The 23,070-nt window shown below is 45.1% G+C and overlaps 1 protein-coding gene across 5 annotated transcripts in view; it reads right to left on the reverse strand.

The window, feature by feature from the left end:
- The window catches only part of ttll4 (tubulin tyrosine ligase-like family, member 4), a 136,040-nt gene that overhangs the window by 12,792 nt on the left and 100,178 nt on the right, over positions 1–23,070 (reverse strand). For 3 of the 5 annotated variants that reach the window (XR_015078217.1, XR_015078218.1, XM_085986803.1), the window contains exons 10-16: positions 21,927–22,055; positions 17,644–17,766; positions 16,384–16,482; positions 9,783–9,917; positions 6,389–6,508; positions 2,097–2,187; positions 766–976 (exon numbers count right to left, since the gene is read on the reverse strand). Coding sequence is in view for 1 of the 5 variants with exons in the window: in XM_085986803.1 (XP_085842929.1) it covers positions 766–976; positions 2,097–2,187; positions 6,389–6,508; positions 9,783–9,917; positions 16,384–16,482; positions 17,644–17,766; positions 21,927–22,055 (908 nt within the window). In the remaining 4 variants the exon portion in view is untranslated. The remainder of the gene's footprint in view (positions 1–765; positions 977–2,096; positions 2,188–6,388; positions 6,509–9,782; positions 9,918–16,383; positions 16,483–17,643; positions 17,767–21,926; positions 22,056–23,070) is intronic. The other 2 variants (XR_015078219.1, XR_015078220.1) reach the window with 1 other exon arrangement.

Consider the following 23,070-nt stretch of genomic DNA (forward strand, 5'->3'; position numbering starts at 1 on the left):
ACATCCGCTTTTCTTTCCATGTGCAATACTTTACAAGTATCAGCCATGGCTCAGTGGGTAGCACCCTGAGTCAGAAGGTTGTAGGTTCAAGTCCCGCTTGAGCACAAAAATCTCGGCTGACACTCCAGTGCAGTGCTGAGGGAGTGCTGCACTGTCGGAGGTGCCGTCTCTCGGATGAGACGTTAAACCGAGGCCCCGTCTGCTCTCTCAGGTGGACATTAAAGATCCCATGGCACTATTTTGAAGAGGAGCAGGGAGTTATCCCCGGTGTCCTGGCCAATAATTATCCCTCAATTAACATCACTAAAATAAATTATCTCGTCATTATCACATTGCTCTTTGTGGGAGCTTGCTGTGCGCAAATTGGCTGTCGTGTTTTCTACATTACAACAGTGACTACACTTCAAAAAGTACTTCATTGGCTGTAAAGCGCTTTGGGACGTCTGGTGGTCGTGAAAGGCGCTATATAAATGCAAGTCCTTTTTTTTCTTTGATATCATCTACCACTGTTGCGCTCACTTAAATATTATATCTTCCCCCCCACCCCAACTCATTTTGCCTCCAGATTCAAATGCCATCCAGTTACCACTGTGCACAACAGAAAATGGACTCCCACCAATACCCAACAAGTCTGGTATTAGCAACCAGCACCTACTTCATGGCGGAAGGCGTATTTGGGATAGTGCTTTACCAGAAGGGAGCCCGTCTTTTATTTTCTTCCCCATGTTGCTTCAGAAATGAAGACTTTAAAACATTTCGCAGTACCTGCCTCTCTGTTCTGACTGTACTTTTGTTCCCACAGGTCAAGCAAGATGTTAAAGTAACGGGGCTGCTCGAAGAACCGGAGATAGCGCGACGAGAACCGGCAGGGGAAGATCCGTTCAAACTGCCCCCGCCGATTGTATTCATCTTCTGATTCCATTAACATCCGGATATCGTCCGGGGTAAGAATGTCCAGCAGAGAGGAATAGAAATCCTGAAAGACAGAGATATATATATAGGTTAAAAATCAAAGGACCACCTTCCTGTCAATAAAAACAAGTGGGTTGGAAATACACAGTTCTGTCAGCGTTTGTAAAGAGATGGGGTTAATGTTTCGACTGTAGACCCTCTGTCAGTCGGATTTCCCCAAGTGCATTCTTAATAATTGTACATTCAACGAGATGCTTTAACTATACATCTTTATAACAGACACACAAAGAAAAAACACAGTGCAATGCCACCCTGCATGTTCTTCCTCATGTTGAAATGAAGACTCACTACTGCATTGTCTGCTAAACTAACAGGGGCCTCAGAACCATGGAGTTCCTCACCTCTGTCCTACAATCTTCAAAAACCCAAGACCTGTCACCTTATCACTAATTCCTGATTTAGCAAAAGTTCTCTGCTTCCCTCCCACCCAACACTGATTTAGCCCAATCACCTAGTCCTGGGTTTCTCAACTAATAATAGAAATACTTGAAACAATTACACAAAGTGAGGGGGAATAGATTTCAAAAGGCATCAACTGAATTTGGGTCAGTTTGAGTGAGCAACAGCTGTTTTTATTAGTACAACCCTGCCTGATCATCATGGGGCTAGTCCTAAAGATTGCAGAGAAATCACACATCCCCTCCGTCAATTTATACTCTTAAGCACCAAGAAAGCCTAAATCACTTCATCAGAATGACATCAACATTACATTTTTCAGGGTGTGCAAGAAAAGAGGAGCACAGTGATTGAGCTGGTGTACCAGGGAGGTGTCGGCAATAGGTGCAGGATGCGGATTAGCATCCCAAGCACCTAATATGCCAAGAACAGAGTAGAGTAAGGAAGCCAGTGACAGGCAGCAAAAGCATTGCTTCCATCAGACACTGGATCGTGCAAAGTTAGAAACATGTGATATAATGTGCAATGTTCTTTTAATGTTCAACCAAGTGCTGTCAGGCTACAAAATGGCAGGAGGGCCAAACTCCAACAAGCAGAATTCAGACGGTTCAAATGAATGAATTGTTCGTCATGTATAATTAGGGATGAGCAGTTACATCAGGGGCACTAATAACTCGTCTCTTTGCACTTCAGATGATGCAAAATTAAGCAGTGAAAAGACTAGTTACCATAGGCGGCGATTTCTGGCTCAGATAGTAGACTCGCTTTAGCGTCTCGTCTGGTGAAAGTTCAGTGCTTTTTGGCCTGGATCCTGATGCACTGTAGAACAAAAAAGATTTCATTCTTTGTACTCGAGAAGGACATTAATGTCGAGGAATGGAACACTTTCCATCTCACTCACCCACTGCCACCATCATGCACTCCCCACTCAGATACAGTACAGTTGGATTCAGAATAAAAGGTCCCTCCATGCTGCTCCAACATCAACTGCGCCAATTTTTTCCCATTTCCATTCTGTGGTCTCTCAGAGTGAGAATGCCAATTAGTGTTGTGTAGGCTTGTGTCTGCTAACAGCCAGCAGCAGAGGTTACTTTCACACCACCTACCTGCGCTGGATTTGAACCCAATCCCAAAAGAGAAAAGCCAGTGCTAAACTGCGTCCTCCAAGAACTCATTAACACATTTGGTGCTGCTCCTTAGTTACTGCCCAAATCACGAGTTTGAGAGAGACAAGTTAGACAATTACAAGTCTCCCAATTCCCATGATTACAGCATTATCAACACCACCAGCCATTACGGCGTAATATCCAGTCCACCCATGTGATGAAAATTTCATTGGTCTAAGGGAAGCATTTTGCATTCAAACTCCCCATTTTATGTTGAAAAATGTTTTGATGAAAATACCAATTTTCAAAGCTGTTGGGAGACACACGAGGCTGAGTTTCCTTCCCCGCTCAGTGGTGTCACTGATGGAGAATGTCCCCACAGATCCATTGGAAACAATGGGGAACGTGACTTCTGACTAATGAGTCACTCCGCAGCTGCACGAGCAACCCCCCCGCCTCCCCCGTTGATGCGGATAAAGTGCCCCCGCGGCACCGACTGGTGACTTCAGCCAGTGACCTAATGGCTGCAGACACAACCTTGCACGTTTGCCTGTGAAGGGATAAGCCATATTCAGAAAAAGACACCATTCTATGAAAGAATTCTAGCCTTATTAAAACATGACAAACTGGGTCTGGAAATCGGGCAGCCTCAACAATCTGAAGCTGTTAACAGCATTCAGGCTATTGGGATAAGATAAGTTGTTGACACTGAATCAATAACCTTATTGAAACAGGAGGTTGGAGGCTCCTGAAGTCTGAAGCTTTGGAAAGAACACAATGGTACACCCTGTTAAAGTGTTCTGAATTATACTTCGGAAAGAAACACATAAAATTAACATATGCCTTCGTAAAATGACATCAAATGAAATACAGGAGACACGATTCTGTGTTGCAAACACCTGAGGTAACTAAGAATTGCATAGATCACCCTGGTGGAGGTGTTTTAATTTACATGTCGTAAAAAGACACAAACAGAAGACCTTGGTAAAAATGTTATCAAATAGATGCACCTGCTGTTACACCGTTTTTTATGATAAGCTTCAAACACCTAGAGAGACACGAATCTGCATTGCTACCAGGTGAGGTGACTGTAAGAATAGCAGGGGTCAGCAGAAAAATGACGAGATAATTAGCTTACATCAGCAGAAAACTTCAAAAGAAATACCACTGAGAAAGGATATAAATATTGAACTTTCAAATGGGATGACAGATTCGCTGTAAAGGGGTAAAGCGATTCTCAGGCTTCAGAGGCAGGCTCTGTAAGTCTACAACTGTGTGTCTCGGGGATCAACGGTACTGTATTTGATTTTGGTGGATATCCTGGAATAAAGACTAAGAACTGTAAAAATGTAGCGAAGTTAAGATTTGAGAATAAGGGTCTCTGATAATAGAATTGTAAGCTTTCTGTTTTTGGAACTGTTAATGTTGCAATTGAAACACCTACTGTAATTACACGTCGGTTCTTTAATAATTCTATATATTTTTTAGAATTGTCTCACGTAATACTTCTGTATCAAACTCGCAAACTCAATCTCTGTACACTCTTTGGTGAGGAGTTGCAGGATTCTGAGGGAGTTTTTCAGACCCTCATAATATCCGGAACGTTACAGTCTAGCTAAACTTATTAAAAGTGCTATCTGGAGGACGGCAACATCTTCAGGTTGTTCTTTTCCTTTAGGGAGAGATAGTCTGGACCTTTAGACCCAATTAAGCGTCTTTAGGATTCGGCTACCTCAAACTTTAGTTGAAAGTGAACGTCTGGGGAATACGCCTGATCCGGGGTTGCCCTAAAGGGGCTAGGACTAGTAATTATCCCTTCATGCCATCAGCTCAGAATCATATTGTTGACCTTTTTTCTAAAAAAAGAGCTAAATGGGATTCTGAGAGTAATATTTTTCAGTCTAAAATTTTAGTAAAAATATTTTATCCCCAGACTTGCCTTCCCTCTTAAGATCACAATCAACTACATCGCCAACCTTAACTCTTAAGACCAAAAATAAATAAATAGTTGATCCAAATAATGCAGGCTGAAGTACGTTGACCAGAGGAATAGGTGGGACAATAAAAACCAAGTAGGAAATACTTCAATAATAATACTAAGGAAATACTTCAACACTGGGGCTGAGGGAATTAAAAATTAACGTGTCTCACTAACAAAAACAGGAATATTACATTTTACTATTTAAGAAATACAATATTTTCCATTATCCTTTATTAATCATGTGATTAAAAATAAAAGAATTATGTTAGCTTGTGGTCAACTCTTGCTGGAGCAGGCTATCTCGCGGCGTGCACCATTAGTTAAGACTTTTTTCTGCACCCTTCAGATCAAATATAATTTGCGCTGTAACTTGCTGGAAGTGCGAGCTGATAACAGCACGGCAAGGGCGACAGGTACCTGGGACCTTACTGAACGATGGGACCCATAGTGTATCTGCTTAACCAATGAGATTTCAGGATTGAGAATGATGGAGATAGAGGGTGAATTAGAATGGGTAAATTAGAGTCAAATCAGGTACAGAAAGAAAGATCAGATTGAGAGAGAAAAAAGAGACAAACAATAAGAAAAAAATTAAAATTTTTAAAATTTGAAATGTTTAAAACCTCTACGAACAATTTGCTACACAAGACTGAATAGTTTAAATTGTTCCCTTTCTGGGCCGGAGAGATTGATGGGCATTGCATTAACAATGATCACATAGTTAAAAGGGTACTTACGCTGTTAATTATGAGCCCTAATTTTCTGTGGCGAGTTTAATGAGTAATTAATGTTCAAAACCAGCAAGTTCTTAAAAATAACAGGGTAGTTAAGAGCGAGATGCTGTTTGTGCGAGGCAATGGCGTTACTAATGGGTAAATTGACCAACAAGTTCTGGGCGATTCGCAACTCAGTGTATCTCTTTCCCCCTGAACTTGCTGGCCAATTTACTCATTAATAACTTCATGCGCTATGAATTTGCCGTTATTTTTCCAGGAAGATTTGGCCCATTGCGTCTTTCTCACTCCTGTTGGGCTCTGACTAAAACTTTTCCGAGGTGATGGAGAAAAGGGAATGGGAGAACCAAGAGTAGAAAATAAAGTTTGTCAAATTTTCTCATTTTAATTAGAAAAAAAAAACCAATACAGAAATAAACATTTTAAACACTGCAAGAAACAAAAGGATGTCAGGGATTGGCAAAGTATCTTGGGAACCACTGTAACCCGTGCCAAAGGATGAACAAGCCTGCTTGTACTTCTACCATTGTAACTAAAGAAAAATGTTTATGCTTTCAGATTTTATTTACTCCCCTTACAAATAGATATCAAAGAGTGGCTGCTGTATATTTATGGAAGAACAGTAATTTCATCACAGCAGGCCGCCATTCTGCCCGTGCTACATTCATATCGGAACTCTCTAACTTAACCCCATTTCCCTGCTTGTTCGCTGTATCCTTTAACGTTTTTCCTCGTCAGGTGTTTATCTACAGGATGCTTCTGTTAATTTGAGGTAGTTTTTCTGCTCAAATTAAAAGCAATTTAAATAAAACAGTCTAGGCACTTTTTTGTTGTTGTTGTTCCACAATTTCAATTCAAATTTCCGAGATAATCTGAATTAAGCGACTTCAAGTTAAGACGAGCGGACTGTAATTCCCTCTTAAATGCTGTGACTGACTCAAGAAAGTCAACACACCTGGGCAGCAACCACTGACCTTTGGCTCTCTAAATCAACACCACACAAACTCAACCAATTATCCACTGAGCTACCCACCCAGGGAACACTCGAGCATAATCTGACATGATTAGCCAAGTGTTCATAATAACCGTCCATTTCATTTGTTATCGAATTGGAATATTTTCTCGTTCTGTTTTGCAGTGACTGATTTAATACATCTTGGCAGCAACAGCTCGAAGAACACAGATTGCAGCTTCTTTACCTTTTCACGGGGCTTGGAGTTACATCGTCCTTATGAGGAATAATGAATCCAGCCAGATTCAGGAGATCGCTAATCATCTGGCCCTTAATGCTAACATCCAGTGCGGAATTTGAATGTAAGCTGAGTGGAAGAGGTTAAGAGGATTAAAGGTTACAATGACTCAGCAACAAAGCGGATTCCATTTAAGAGCAATAGGTTTGCCCACATAAGTAACTGCAGTCTAAAATGAATGTGTGTAAAGCATTTGAAGACTTTGACAAACATGATAAACCTCTATAAAAATGAAATGTTTCATTTAAGCCAGTATCTTTCATGAATTGTATTTTTCTTAAAACAGGTTTTGAAAGAATTAGGCAAGCTTGTACAGTACTCAGTATCATTGATCCCCGCGCTGTCGGTCACATACAGCAATTCCGGCCTGGGAAACTGGGTCAGACGGCAGGTGGGCAGCAATACACAGAATCATAGAACCATACAGCACAGAAGGAGGCCATTCAGCCCATCGTGCCTGTGCCGGCTCTTTGAAAGAGCTCTCCAATTAGTCCCACTCCTCTCGCTCTTTCCCCATAGGCTTGCAAATTTTTCCTTTTCAGATATTTATCCTTTTGAAAGTTATTATTGAATTTGCTTCCACCGCCCTTTCAGGCGGCGCATTCCAGATCATAACTCCAATACTCATTTGGAAAACAGTGGCACTAGCTTTACATTAACTTTTTTCGACGTGTTGAATTTTTCTGTTCCATCTGTCCCAGGGAATGGTTTTCATCTCGTGGACTTGGGTCAGGCACACCAGATGCTCCCTCACACTCAACATGTGCCTTAATCGCAGTTACAGAAGAGTACCGCCAACTGCATCATAGAATCATACAGCGCAGGAGGAGGCCATTCGGCCCATCAAGCCTGTGTCGGCTCTCTGAAAAAGCTACAAATTAGTCCCACTCCCTTGCTCTTTCCCAGTAGTCCAGCAAATGTTTCCTTTTCAAAGTAGCGATCCAATTCCCTTTTCAGAATATGGCGACCAGAACTTCACACAGTAATCCAAGTGTGATCTAACCAAGGTCTGGAATGTGCTGCCTAAAAGGGTGGTGGAAGCAGATTCAATGGTAACTTTCAAAAGGGAATTGGATATATACTTCAAAAGTTAAAAAAAAATTGCAGGGCTACGGGGAAAGAGCGGGGGAGTGGAGGTGGTTCTTTTAAAAGAGCCAACACAGGCATGATGGGCCGAATGGCCTCCTCCTGCATTGTAAGATTTTATGATTTTCAGGAAACTATACAACACTTGGTGAGATAAGTCATGCCTCATAGAAGAGCATCTACTGTTAAGATAGTTACAGTGCAACACGATGGTGCTCAACGTTGTCACAGTAGGATGTTCCCGATGGTCAGGGAGTCCAGAACCAGGGGTCACAGTCTAAGGATAAGGGGTAAGCCATTTAGGACAGAGATGAGGAGGAATTTCTTCACCCAGAGAGTGGTGAACCTGTGGAATTCTCTACCACAGAAGGCAGTAGAGGCCAATTCATTAAATATATTCAAGGAGGAGTTAGATATATTTCTCAAGGCTAAAGGGATCAAGGGATATGGGGAGAAGGCAGGGACAGGGTACTGAGTTTGTATGATCAGCCATGATCGCATTTAATGGCGGAGCAGACTCGAGGGGCCGAATGGCCTACTCCTGCTCCTATCTTCTATGTTTATGTTTCTATGTAATGCTCAGCATCACAAAATGGGGGTGGAAGCAGTTAGAAGTCCACAATTCACGACGGGATCTATGTTCTAAGCAGGTGATGCTGAGCAGAGGAAGCTGTCTCTTCCACCACCCGAAGAGTGAGCGGAAAAAATTAAGGGAAATTAATGCCTCGGTTGGTCTCTTGCGCCTCCTGGCGGCCAAGAGCAAGAGGCACTGGCGGTAAGTGTGGGAAAAGGATGCCCATGCTCTTGACCCTGACCATCAGGCCAAGGTGATAAAACTTGTGGACTTGAGAAAAAAAGGGGGAATTGAAAACAGATCAAAAGGAAAAATTTACCCAAATCTCCCCGCAAAAAAATAAAGTTTTAAAGCAAAAGCAGCCACATGAGGAAAGCTGCAATTGTTTGGAGACTTCCAAAAATCAAATACGAGCTTTTTTCCCCCCAGACAGAATGTTAGTGAAAATCTGGACCAGTGATTAAACAGTATATCTGCCAACCATAGGTGATCTGACGCTGGACAATTCCCAAATCGGCACAACAATTTTTTTTTCTTCTAAAAAACCACTAGTCAATCATGTGGTGTTGTACATAAAGTTATGACCAAGTGCAACATTCAGGTCAAGCAGAGCTAGAGGACAGGGGGAATGATTTAGACCTGGGGAAGGTGGCAGACAAACGAGAGAGGGTAGAGGTGGAGGGATGGGAAGACGCGAGGGGAAGCAAAGGCAGGGGAACAAAGTCAGCACCGAGGGGTGGCCACAATTTCACGTCAGCGAAGCTGGGGGATAACCTGCCCTTGCAACTAGTTCCCATTTTTCGTCACTCAGGGGCAAACAGTGAGGCTAATTGAGCTTCCCTTCCACCGCAGGCTGGAGGGCGGACGGTGCAGTAAGGTTGCCTTACCGCTCTCTCCCAGGTAACTTTGCCTTCAGGTCCTGATTTGTGCAGTGAGGGTGGGGTTTGGGAGGGGGAAGCAGTCCAGATTATGTGCTCAAGTTCTGGAGTGGGGCTTGAACACAACCTTCATAAGAGGCGATTAGTATCTCCACTGAGTCAACCTAACACTCAAGTTTAACAGCTCTGGGCTTGCAGCCATTTGAAGAAGCTACCATGCAAGAGGAGATGTGGGTATAAAAGTCTGTGCTGCATGATATAAACAATCACATGGTGTTTGTAGGATATCCCTTTAAAAACCATTTTAATGAAGTTTCTAATCCACTTGTTTGGGGGGGGGGGGGGGGGGGGGAGTCCAGAACTAGAGGACGTCAATATAAGATAGTCACGAATAAATCCAATAAGGAATTCAGGAGAAACTTCTTTACCCAGAGAGTGGTGCGAATGTGGAACTCGCTACCACAGGGAGTGGTCGAGGCTAGTAGCATAGATGCATTTAAGGGGGAGCTAAATAAGTACACGAGGGAGAAAGGAATAGAAGGGTATGTTGTTGGGTGAGATGAAGTGGCGTGGGAGTAGAGCACAAACACCGGCATCGATCAGTTGGGCCAAATGGCAGGTTTCTGTGCTGTACATACTATGTAACCCACTTAATATAAAACGGCCAAACCTTTGTTACAGTACCAGGCAGAGAAATTTCATATGAATGCGTCAACATGTTAGTTACCAATATGCCACAGCCAAAAGAAGCCGAGTAAAACTGAAACATCCAGATGGTTGATTACTGCAATGGTTATACAGGTACCTTGGTGAGATGTTGACTTCTAGAACCCACGGTTTCAGATTCTCGTCAAGCATGATGTCAAAACCAAAGAGTTCGTGGCAGGTGTAACGATTCCGTACGTACAAAAGTATTTGGCTGTTCACATAAGACTCAGAGCTGCAGAGCAAGAGAAACAGCATTAATAAAATCTGAAACCAATTCTATCAGCCAAATTAAAAAGAAAAGAACCTTAAGGTTTTGTTTAAATAAAAAGTTATTTGGAACGTCTCAAAAACGTTTGAGAGTTAGCATGCAGGTACAGCAAGCAATTAGGAAGGCACATGGCACGTTGGCCTTTATTGCTAGAGGGTTGGATTACAAGAATAAGGAAGTCTTGCTACAATTGCACACCTAGAGTACTGTGCACAGTTTTGATCTCCTTACCTGAGGAAGGATACACTTGCCTTGGAGGCAGTGCAACGAATGTTCACTAGACTGATTTCTGGGATGGGGGGATTGTCCTTTGAGGAGAGATTGAGTAGACTGGGCCTATATCCCCTAGAGTTTAGAAGAATGAGAGGTGATCTCATTGAATATATAAAATTCTGAGGGTGATCGTCAGGGTCGATGCCGAGAGGTTGTTTCCCCTGGCTGGAGAGTCTACAACTAGGGGGCAGTGTCTCAGGATAAGGGGTCGACCGTTTAAAACTGAAATGAGGAGGAATTTCTTTACTCAGAGGGTTGTGAATCTTTTGAAATTCTCTACCCAAAGGGCTGTGGATGCTGAATCTTTGAGTATATTCAAGGCTGAGATAGATAGATTTGTGCGCTAGGGGAATCAAGGGATATGGGGATAGGGCGGGAAAGTGGAGTGGAGGTCGAAGATCAGCCATGGTGGAGCAGGCTCGAGGGGCCGTATGGCCGACTCCTGCTCCTAATTCTTATGTTCGTATTCCTCTTGGAAACTTTGCATTATACCCAAGGGGGTGAAGTGGAGGGGCTGTCAAACTTGATACAAGCTTCCTATCCCCTAATCACAGTACAGCAGTTTTTGGCCTTGTTTGATTCCTGCTTGGTGCAGTAGGGAAGCTACCATGTGCCTCATCACCTTGGGCTAGGGGGGGGAGGAAAAGAACAAGCATTGAACATCCTGAGGACCTGAAAGGTGCAAAGTGCTTCACACCTAATGATGAGCTTTTGAAGTCCTATGGGCGAGTCCAGAACAAGAGCGCATCATTAAAAAAGATAGTCATTAACCAATCAAATGAAGAATTTAGGAGGAATGTATTTACACAGAGTGTTCAGAATGTTGAACAGGCTGCCACATCGAGTAGCTGAAGCAGATAACATTGACACATTTAAGGGGAGGCTTGATGCATACATGAGGGAGAAGGGAAAGAGGGATATGGGAGCAGGGTGGGAAGAGGTACTTAGGAGTGGGAGGAGGCTTGTGTGAAGTATAAACCCCAGTATAGACCAGCTGGGCCGAATGGCCTGTTTCTCAACTGTTCCAATACCAAATTCAGCTGAATTGTATTATTAATGACTCGGTCTCTACAAATTGGAGCCCTCCTTCACAAATGACGGGTAACTAAGTCGGTGCAACTCTCAACGTAGTTTTTAAAAATGTCCCTTTAAGAGTACACACCACCATAAAACCGACTCCTTTTGCTTGCCAAGTGGTATCCTGTGCAGTTCCTCTAAACACCACCTCTCCTGCTCTCTTGAATTCTGCAGACACTAATGTAGCAAATTTGTCAAATGATAGAATCTATCTTTCCATTACAACAGACTTGCACAATCGCCAATGAAAACAAAAAGGGAATTCTAACTCCAAGACGAGATTATCTATTTGTAACGAACCTGGCAGAACTGTCATTTTAACATGCCAGAGATCTCGTCAGCCTTGCCCTTCCCATTCTCCCATGTGCATAAACATGAACTATACGAGATAAGAGGTTAAAAAAAAAAATTACACGCACTCTGGAATTCTTTACCTTTACCATCTTGTTATTTCTCTCTCCTCCAAGATCATTCCTCATAAAAATCTACCTCTTCAACTTGCCGAACTGCTCTCCTCCCGCCTGTTTAGTATCTGCTGCTCCCCCGTGACATGTTATGTGTGCCTATGCAGCGTTACCACTGGCAGAAGGGTGTAATTGCAGCATGACAAGTTTACAAGGGCAGTTTTTTCCATTATAAATGTAGACATACAAGGACGGTAAAAATAAGGACAGAATGCACAACTATAAAATGAGGGCTACATTACGGCTCTGCGCCCTGATCCAAATATCCACCAGCTTCCAATCCCAATTCACTACATTTGGTCCAGACTCTCGGGGTGCAACACCACAGGCGATCGACTAATGCAACAAATTATTTCGAAGTACAGTGACTGTTACATAGGCAAATGTGGCAGTCAGAAACAGCAATGAGATCAGTCAACCCGTTTTTCATTTGGAGATATTGGCTGAGAGGAGAATTTTGGCCAGCACACAAGTACTCCCTGCTCCTCTCTGAATAGTGGAATGGGATCTTGTAACATCTACCTAAGCCAACTGGACAGATGCTGTTTCACGTCTCAACCAAAGGGCAGCACCTCCGACGACGGAGCATTCCTTCAATACTGCACTGGAGAGTTAGCCTTTATGTGCTCATGTCCTACAGAAGGTGTGAACCTGCAATCGTCAAACTCCGAGGCAAGAGTACTACCATCTGAGCCAAGCCAACACGACTGGAAATAAAAAAGAATGTAGGACAGAGGCAACAACTTGCGTCTTTAATGTAGAAAAACATCCTACGGCACTGCACAGAGACATAATCGGATGCTGAGCCCAAGAAACATTAGGAAGAGTGAACAAAAGCATGGTCAAAACTGTGGATTTTAAGAGTCGTAAAGAAGAAACGTGAAGTAGAGAGGCAGAGGGGTTTAAGGAGGCAATTCCAGACTGCAATGCTGAGGCAGCTGCAGGCACAGCTGCCAATGAGTCAATAGTCGTAACAGCACAGAAGGAGGCCATTTGGCCCATTGAGTCCGTGCCGGCTCTCTGTCGAGCAATCCAGTCAGTCTCATCCCCCGCTCTATCCCTGTAAGCTTATTTCCCTCAAGTGTCTGTCCAGTCTCCCCTTGAAAACATTGAGTGTCTCCGCTTCCACCACTTCCGTCGGCAGCGAGTTCCAGGTCTTCACCACTCGCTGCGTAAAAAAGTTTTCCTCGCGTCCCCCCTGTATCTCTTGCCAAAAACCTTAAATCCGTGTCCCCCTAGTCCTTGTACCATCAACTAGTGGGAACAGCCTTTCCCCGTCTAGCCTATCCAAACCCATCATAATCTTGTACACCTATCAAATCACCCCTCAACCTCCTTTGCTCCAATGAAAACAAATCCAGCTTCTCCAATCTGTCCTTGTAGCCAAGATCCCCCATCCCTGGAACCATTCTGATAAATCTCCTCTGTACCCTCTCAAGGGCCTTCACATCCTTCCTAAAGTGTGGTGACCAGAACTGGACGCAATACTCCAGTTGTGGCCTAACCAGCGCTTTATAAAGGTTCAGCATAACTTCTCTACTTTTGTACTAAATGGGGGAGAAATTGAGTATAGCCCCGTTTGGGGCGCCAGCCTCGCCAGGGCGCTAAAAGTAGCGCCCCGGAAGCATTCGCGGCCGCCCACCGGAAATTCAGTGGTAGCGCCACAAAGGGAAGCGCGGCGCTACTGGAGGCGCCCCGCATCCCTCTTGGGGCGCTGCGACTGAATATCGTTGCGCAACGTGCCGCAGCGCCACACACTGCGGCACGTCGCGCTGCGGTATTGCAGGCCTTCCTCCCCTTCTTAAAGGGGAGGGGCCTTGTGCAGCGCGATCTGGGGCACAGCTGGGCCCCCCCGAGGATCGCGAGTGCCGGCAAAAGTGCCGGGCTCTTGGAACGCAGCCAGCACTCCGCGGGGGGGGGGGGGGGCGGAGTTCAGGAGGCCGGGGACGGGAGCGCGGGCAGATGCTGGCAGGCGGCCAACAACAAAAATGGCCGCCCCGCACCTCTCCTTTAATTTGCGCCTCCCCCGCCGCAGGTAGGCCCCCCTGAACCGGTCGCACATAGCGTCCGGCGGTAAATCAGGGGGCGCTTCCAAATATCGCGGCCGGGGCGTCAGCGGGACGCTGCGCACACCGATGACATCATCGGTAGCGGCACAACGCTAACGGCTAGCACCACCATTAGCGTCCCGCGGAATTTAGCGGGAGGCGTGGGCAGTGGCTTGCGACCCACTTAGCGTCCTCTTAAGGCGCTAACGGGTGGCGCAGCCAACTGAATTGCTCCCCCAATAACTATTTATGAAGCCCAAGATCCCATATGCTTTGCTAACCACTCTCTTAATATGTCCCGCCACCTTCAGGGACCTATGCACATTAACTCCGAGGTCCCTCTGTCCCTGTACACTCTTCAAAACTGTGCCATTAAGTGTATATTGCCTCTCCCTGTACCTTCTGCCAAAATGCATCACCTCACACTTCTCTATTAAATTCCACCTGCCGCTTGTCTGCCCATTCTGCTAGCCTTTCTATGTCCTGTTGCAGTCGATTGATATCCTCCTCACTGTTTGCCACACCCACAAGTTTGGCGTCATCGGCAAATTTAGAAATTCTACTCTGTATTCCAATATCCAGGTCATTTATATATATCAAAAAAAGCAGTGGCCCCAGCACTGACCCTTGGGGAACACCACTGTCTACCATCCTCCAGTCTGAAAAACAGCCATTTACCACAACTCACTGTTATCTGTCCTTATCCAAGCTGCCACTGACCCGCCTATTCCATGAGCCTCAATTTTGTTAAACAGCCTATGTGGTACTTTGTTAAACGCCTTCCGAAAATCCATGTAGACAACATCCATTGCATTCCCTCCATCAATCCTCTGTTACTTCAACAAAAAATTCAATTATATTAGTCAAACATGATCTGCCTTTTGCAAACCTGTGTTGGCTCTCCTTAATTAGCTTAAAGCTCTCCAAATGTCCGTTAATTTTTTCCTTCATTATTGTTTCTAAAATTTTACCCACCACTGATATTAAACTGACCGGCCTGTAGTTACTAGGATTGTTCTAACACCCTTTCTTGAACAATGGTGTCACATTTGCCACTATCCAATCCTCAGGCACCTCCCCGGCATCTAGGGATGCAAGCCATCTGGACCAGGCGACTTGGCCACTCTAAGCATACCCAGCTTTTCTAGTACATCCTGTCTATCAATTTTCACTCCTTCCACTGCTTCTGCCTTTTCCACTTCTACCGATATTTTGTCAGCATCCACCTCCTTAGTAAACACCGATACAAAGTACTCATTGAGTATTCTAGCCTTGCCCTGCGCCTCTAAGCATATATCACCACCTTTGTCTCCAATACGCCCCACCCCACCTCTTACTACCCGCTTACTGTTTACATGCCGGTAGAAGACTTTTAGGTTCCCTTTTATGTTAACCGCCATTCTACTCTCATATTCTCTCTTTGCCAATCTTATTTTCATCTTCACAACCCCTCTCAACTTATTGTATTTGGTCTGGTTCTCCCTTGAAGAATTCACCTGACATGCACCATACACCCTCTTTTTTTTGTTTCATCATCTTCTCTATCTCCCTCGTCATCCAATGAGCCCTTGCTTTGGTTCCCTTACCCTTCCCTCTTGTTGGAATGTACCTAGCCTGTACTTGGAACATCTCCTCCTTAAAGATCACCCATTGTTCCATTAGTTTTTCCTGTCAGTCTTTGGTTCCACTTTACTCTGGCTAGATCCTTTCGCATCCCATTGAAGTTAGCCCTCTTCCAGTTTACAAGTTCCACTCTAGACTGTTCCTTGCTCCTCTCCATTGCTAATCTAAATCTTATGATACGATCACTCGTACCCAAGTGTTCTCCCACAGGCACTTGGTCGACCTGGCCCACCTCATTCCCCAGCACCAGATCCAGCAATGCCTCCTTTCTAGTTGGGCCAAGAACATATAGTTCAAGGAAATTCTCCTGAACACATTTCAGAAATTCCTCCCCCGCCTTTCCCTTTACCCTAGTATGCTGGAGTGAAAAGGGATGGGGGGAAAGAGGAGTGAACAAGGGGCCAGAGTTGCTGCAGGAAGTTTTGGATGAGATGAAGTTTACAGAGGGTGAAAGATGGGAGGCCAGCTAGGCGAGTAGAACAGTCGAGTCTGGAGATCACAAAGGCATCAATGAGGGTATTGGCAGCAGATCGGCTGAGATAGGAGCACGGCTGAAGGATGTTACAGAGGTGCAAGTAGGCTGTCTTTGTGACAGAGAAGATAATGGGGTCAAGTAGCACACCGGGGTTACAAACTGTCTAGTTCAGCCTCAGACAGTAGCTGGGGAGGGGAATGGATTCAGTGGCTAGGGTATGGAGTTTGAGGCCAGGGGCCGAAGATGTGGCTTCGGTCTTCCCAATGTTTAACTGGAGGAAAGTGCAGCTTCCCAAAAGAAAAAGCGCATCCAAAATTGAAGACATACTCCTCACTAGAATATCCGCATGTACCCAGAATATGGTAAAATGCTGACTTTGATTATGAAGGGCAGGATGGCGAAGCTTTAACATATATTCTCCAGTTCTTGCAGTTGTTGGCTGTTACCCAGCGATCCCTTTCCTTACTCACGCTATGATGGTTTTGACGATCACATCCTTCATCTGTTCCCATAACAGCTCGGTCCTCACTCCTTTTTGATTCAGGTACACCCACAATGCCTTAAGGCTCCTAGAGAGAGAGAGAGAGACACACACACAGAGCAACATCAACACAGACCAGGAATTGAACTTGGAACCTTCAGATCGGTATGGCCCAGCAATGACACCTAGTGTGGGTTTTAACAGTCTGCAAATTGTAGAAAGGGAAGACAAAAAGTTTTGAATCCCTGGATAGCAGTGCAACTAGTCTCAATTTCATCACGATGAGGATACATGGAAGAGGGGAAAATGTGTGGAGCAGTGTAGGAGCAACAGGAAGAGAAAATTCAGAGGAGCACAATCTTAGTATTGATAAAATAGATGAGAAAAGCTGTTTGGGGGGGGGAAAAGAGAAGGCAGAGCGAGCGACACAGATTTTGAGACTAGAGGCTGCAGCTGAGAGATATTCAGGGAAAAGGAAAGTGATGCAACAAGCTGCAGAGGCTCAACAGCACCAAGAAACCTAATAAAGAAACTCTTGGGAGTGTACGTACACCGTGGTTACTGCTGAGTTTTTTTTTCTAGCTTGTCGAAACTGGAGAGTCTCACCTCCTGGCTAACAGGTGAACGGAATTTTCCCAGCCCTGGTCTAGGTGAGAGAGAACTTTTTTTCCTGAATTATTAATTCTCTCGGGATGTGGGCCTCACTGGCAAGGCCAGCATTTATTGCCCATCCCTAATTTCCCTCGAGAAGGTGGTGGTGAGTCTTCATCTTGAACCGCTGCCGTCTGTGTGGTGAAGGTACTCCCAACAGTGCTGTTAGGGAGGGAGTTCCAGGATTTTGACCCCGCGACAATGAACTGCGATTTACGTCCAAGTTGGGACGGCGTGTGACTTAGAGGGGAACTTGGAGGTGATGCACATTGTCCTTCCAAGAGCTTGAGGTTGCGGGTTTGGGAGGTGTTGCCAAAGAGGCCTTAGCAAGTTGCTGTAGTGTATCCTGTAGATGGTACACACAGCAGCCACGGTGTGCCGGTGGTGGAGTGGGTGGATATTTAAGATAGTGGATGGACTGCCGATCAAGTGGACTGCTTTGTCCTGGATGGTGTTGAGCTTCTCGAGTGTTATGGGAACAGGACCCATTCAGGTAAGTAGAGAGTATTCCATCACACTCCTAATGCACCCATTTCCCCTAGAACAGAACCACTAAGTGCACTTTAAGCTAGAAGCCCTAAAACTCCGACACACTTACCATTTGTGACCTTGACAGAGCTTTTCATCGGTGTTGGGTTTGTACTCTGCATTTAGTTTATTCACACTGTAGTTTGTGAGGTGCATAAACTTGTTACCAAGGCTCTTCATGGAAGATGAATACCTGAGCAACAACACAAAAATTAATACTACCCACAAGTAACGGCAGTGCAGAGGAAATTAGTGAAAATATCAGAGGCAAATACCGTGGTTAAAGAAACTTATACCTATTAACATAGTACTAATAATTATATTATACTAGTAACTACTTTGTTCTGGATGGTGTCAAGCTTTGAGTGTTGTTGGAGCTGGACCCATCTAGGCAAGTGGAGAGTATTCCATCACACTCCTAATGCACCCATTTTTCCTAAAACCTATTTCCACCTCTGTAACATTGCCCGTCTCCGCCGTTGCCACAGTTCACCCGCTGCCGAAACACTTATCCAAGCCTGTGTTACCTCTAGACTTGACTATTCCAAAGCACTCCTGGATGGCCTCCCATGTTCTAACCTACATAAACTTGGTCATCCAAAATTGGCTGCCCGTGTCCTAACTCGTACCAAGTCCCGTTCACCCATCATCCCTGCGCTCGCTGACCTACATTGGCTCCTGGTTAAGCAACGCCTAGATTTCAAAATTCTCATCCTTGTTTTCAAACCTCTCCATGGCTTCACCCCTCCCTACCTCTAATCTCCTTCAGCCCCACAGCCACTGCCCCCCCCACCCGAGTTATCTACACGCCTCAAATTATGCCCTCTTGAGCATCCCTGATTATAATCGCTCAACCATTGGCGGCCGTGCCTTCTGTTGCCTGGGCCCTAAGCTCTGGAATGCCCTGCTTAAACCTCTCTACCGCTCTTCCCTCCTTTAAGACGCTCCTTAAAACCTACCTCTCATCTGCCCTAATTTCCCCTTATGTGGCTCGGTGTCAATTTCTTTTGTCTTCTAACACTCCTGTGAAGTGCCTTGGGACGTTTTACTACGTTAAAGGCGCTATATAAATACAAGCTGTTGTTGTTGTAGAACAGAACCACTAAGCTCTAGTGGTCAGCAGAAATAGTGGCAGCAATTTTAAGCTAATGGGAGTAAAACTGGGTGGGGTGTAAAATGGGTGGCCGACCCAATCCCATCAGCTTCCTACTGGGCGGGTTAGGTTAAAATTAGCCCCTGTATGTCCTTTTTAAGTGTCAGCTGTGGCTCAGTGGAGAGCACAGTCGCCTGAGTCAGAAGGTCGTGGGTTCAAGTCCCATTTCAGAGACTTGAGCACAGAAATCCAGGCCGACACTCCCAGTGCAGTACCGAGGGAATGCTGCACTGTTAGAGGTGCCATCTTTTGGAAGAGACGTTAAACCGAGGCCCCTGTCTGCTCTCTCAGGTGGATGTAAACGATCCCATGGCACTACTTAGAAGAGGAGCAGGGGAGTTATAACCAGTGTCCTGGCCAATATTTATCCCTCAACCAACATCACTAAAAAACATATTATATGGTCATTATCACATTGCTGTTTGTGGGAGCTTGCTGTGCTCAAATTAGCTGCCGCGTTTCCTACACTACAACAGTGACTACACTTCAAGTATTTCGTTGGCGGTAAAGTGCTTTGGGATGTCCGGAGGTCATGAAAGGTGCTGTAGAAATACAAGTGTGTCTTTCTTTTCTTTTTTGCCAACCCCCCACATTGCTGTTAGATTACCCTTGTTGGGAACAACCTATTATAATAAAAACAGAAAATGCTGGAGATACTCAGCAGGTCAGGCAGCATCTGTGAAGAGAGAAACAGAGTTAACGTTTCAGGTCGATGACCTTTCGTCAGAACTGGAAAAAAGCAGGAAAAGGAACAGATTTTTAAGCAAGTGTAGGGGCTGGGAAAGGGGGGAGGGGATGAAAGAACCAAAGGGAAGGTCTGTGATAGGATGGAAGGCAGGAGAGGTTAAGAGACATTAAGAGATATTCAAGGCAAAAGGAGATGGTAATGGGACAGGTTCAGAAACAAAGGATGGCTCTAGATGAAGTGTGAATTGCACTGGCAGAATGAAAGACAACTGCCCTGTGGTGGAGAAGAACAGAAGGCACAAACAAAAAGTGTGGATAAAATATATCTATGATAGGGGCAGAGGTTATGATCTGAAATTGTTGAACTCTATGTTGAGTCCAGAAGGCTGTAAAGTGCCTAATTGAAAGATGAGGTGCTGTTCCTCGAGCTTACGCTGAGCTTCAGTGGAACAATGCAGGAGGCCGAGGACGGTGAGGTCTGAGTGGGAGTGGGGTGGTGAATTAAAGTGACAGGCGACCGGAAGCTCGGGGTCCCCCTTACGGACTGAACGGAGGTGTTCCGCAAAGTGGTCACCCAATCAAAAGGGTAATCTATTATTGGGATGCACGTCGAGGGCACTTGGCTCAGTGGATAACTCTTTTTGCTCTGGTTGTGGGTTTAAGCCCCACCCAAGGCCTTCGGCACAATGTGAATGGGCATTCCAATGCAGTAGAGGAAATCCTGCATTGTCGGCTTAGTTCAATTGGGCATTAAAGATCCCAGGGCACATTTTAGAGGCAGATGGACCTGCCGTGTATTTCCAGCAATATCCGTTTATATCCTTGGATTTCATTGTTTAAAGACTGAAATGGAACACTGCTTATCAATTCTTAATTTACTTTGGGGGAAAAATTCAGTATTGCCCCTTTTGGGGCGCCATTATCGGCCGTGCGCAAAGTTTAACGCCTGGCGCTAATTATCGGCTCCGACAGCAAACTTGGCTTTTATCGCCCCTGGAGGTGATTGGAGCGCTAAATCAGGCGCTTCACATCTGTCTTAAGGCGCAAAGGCCGAGGAGCGAGGCGCTACCTCAGAGCGCTGGCGAAGCAAGGAAGGGCAAATCAAAATAAACCTGCAAAGTGCTGCTCAGTACTCAAAACTCCTTCACACAGCGTTGAATCTCTCCAGAAGTCTCTCTCTCTCTCTCTCTCTCTCTCTCAGAATGCGTGGTGCAAAAATGTCACCGACAAAAAAAGGCAGGAAGCGGTCGCCTTTAAATAGCGCTCCCCCAGTCCCTTTCTGACTGCAAAACGCTCCCCTCAACCTGTCGTTGCTAGCGGCAGGCGGTAAGGCAGGGGGCGCCACTCAATATCTGGTCCGGGGCGCTACCGGGGCGTTGCGCGCTCGACTGACGTCACAATCTGCCGGCGCAGGAGATCGTGGCAGTAGTGTTTAGCGCCGGCGCAAAATGTCTAGTTAATTTCGCGAGCGGCGCAAACATCGCCGCGCCCGGGCGCTAGTTGCTTTGCGCCCCATTAGCGCCCTCTTAAGGCGCTAACGGGAGGCGCAAACAACTGAATTTTTCCCCCTTAGTCTTCTCTACTTTTTTCCCCCAATTTTAGTGATGCTCTGAATCTTGAACCTTCATGTTGGGGTCTCAATAAAAAATTCAATTTTATAAAATTCCATTTTATTATTATTACAATAAATGCAAGTCTTTTTTTTCTTTAGCTGCTTGTTGCAACAGGCCGAGAGGGGTTCCAGCACCATCCCTGGAGCAACCACGACTAACTGGCATTACCACTAGAGTTACCTGTTGACTTGGGGGGAATGACAGCATTACTAACTCAAATATTTTATATAATTTCAATGTGATTTAAAGATAACAATACTCGAGAGAGAAAAGTAGAGAAAGAGAGAAAGAGAAACTTGTATTTATTTCACGCCTTTCACGACCTCAGGACATCCCAAAGCGTTTCACAGCCAGAAGTATTTTTGAAGTGTAGTCACTGCTGTAATGTAGGGAAACACGACAGCCAATTTGCACACAGCAAGCTCCCACAAACAGCAGTGTGATAATGACCAGATCATCTGTTTTTCGTGATGTTGATTGAGGGATAGATATTGGTCAGGGCCCCTGCTCTTCTTCAAAATAGTGCCATGGGATCTTTTAAGTCGACCCGAGACAACAGTCAGGGCCTTGGTTTAACGTCTCATCCAAAAGACTGCACCTCCGACAGTGCAGCACTCCAGTCTCAGTACTGCACTGGGAGTGTCAGCCTAGATTTTTGTGCTCAAGTCTCTGAAATTTGAACCCACAACCTTCTGACTTAGAGGCGAGCATGTGCTACCAACTGAGCCATGGCTGATCAGACAAATTAGTGTTTCAAGTGGGACCAGTCATTAGGACATACATTTATAATACTTTCGGAACCCCGCTACATCTCAAGTCACAAACCCCACCAGACCCAAATTACACGTCAGTAACCAGTTACCTATTTCCTCCCTCTATCCTATCTATTTTTAAACTTACTTGCAACTTGCGAAACGGACCAGGCCGTCTGTAAACATATAGATCCGTAGAGGATCGTAAGAAGTCACGTAGACATAAATTCTCAAATCAAACTTGCTCTCGCCAATGAGGTAGGGTTTGTGCAAGTATCTGGAGCAAAGAAAATAAAGTAGATGTTACAATAATGTTTGAAATTGTTGAAAAATGAAACCAGGACTCACTATGCTTAGCTACAGACCAACGCCACAAGTGATGACAGCATTTTGTAAACAGGGCCCCTAGTTTAGTGACTAAGTCAAATTAATCTTTTATTACAAGATTCTGTGGGTTGCATTCGGAAATTTGCTCAGTTTCTTCAATCTCAGTCTTGAATGTATCAATCCTTTTGGGGGGGGGGGGGGGGGGGGGGGGGGAGGTGGCGGAGGGGAAAGAGAGTTCCAGATATCCACGACCGTGTGTGTGAATAAGTGCTTCCTAAATGGCCCAGCTCTAATTTTGTTTAAGGCCTTTTGTTCTGGATTCCCCCACCGGAGCACCCTATCGAATCCCTTTACCGTTTTAAGAACTCGATTGCGTCACCCCTCAACCTTCTAAACCCAGGGGTATACAAACCAAGTTTACGTAAACTGTCCTCATAATTTAGCCCTTTAATCCTGGGATAACTCTCTTGAATCTGTGTTGCACCCCCACTAAGAGTGTCATCTACAAACTTGGATATACAACTCTCTACACCTTCATCTAAATCATTGCTATATATATGGTGAAAAGCTGAGGCCCCACTACAGATCCCTGAGGAAAACTACTTGTCACATCCCACCAGAGAACATTTCCTTTATTCCTACTCTCGATCTCCAACCTCCCAACCAATTGCCAATCCATGTCACAAGGTTACCTCCAATTCAGTGCACTCTCATTTTTGCTAATAATCTCTTGTATGGAACCATATCAAATGCCTTCTGGAAGTCCGTATGAACAACATCCATAGGCAATCCCATAGCCACCATGTTAGTGACTTTCTCAAAAAATTTAACTCGGTCAGTGAGGCTTCACAAATCCATGCCGATTTTCTGATCAGCTCATACTTGTCCAAGTGCTCAGTCACTGTCCCGGATGACAGATCCCAGCAACTTCCCCACAACTGATATTAAACAGACAGGCCTGCAGT

This window comes from Somniosus microcephalus, chromosome 4 (assembly GCF_052327205.1).
Source record: "Somniosus microcephalus isolate GS21.2 chromosome 4, FLI_Smic_1.0, whole genome shotgun sequence".
Taxonomy (NCBI): Eukaryota; Metazoa; Chordata; class Chondrichthyes; order Squaliformes; family Somniosidae; genus Somniosus; species Somniosus microcephalus.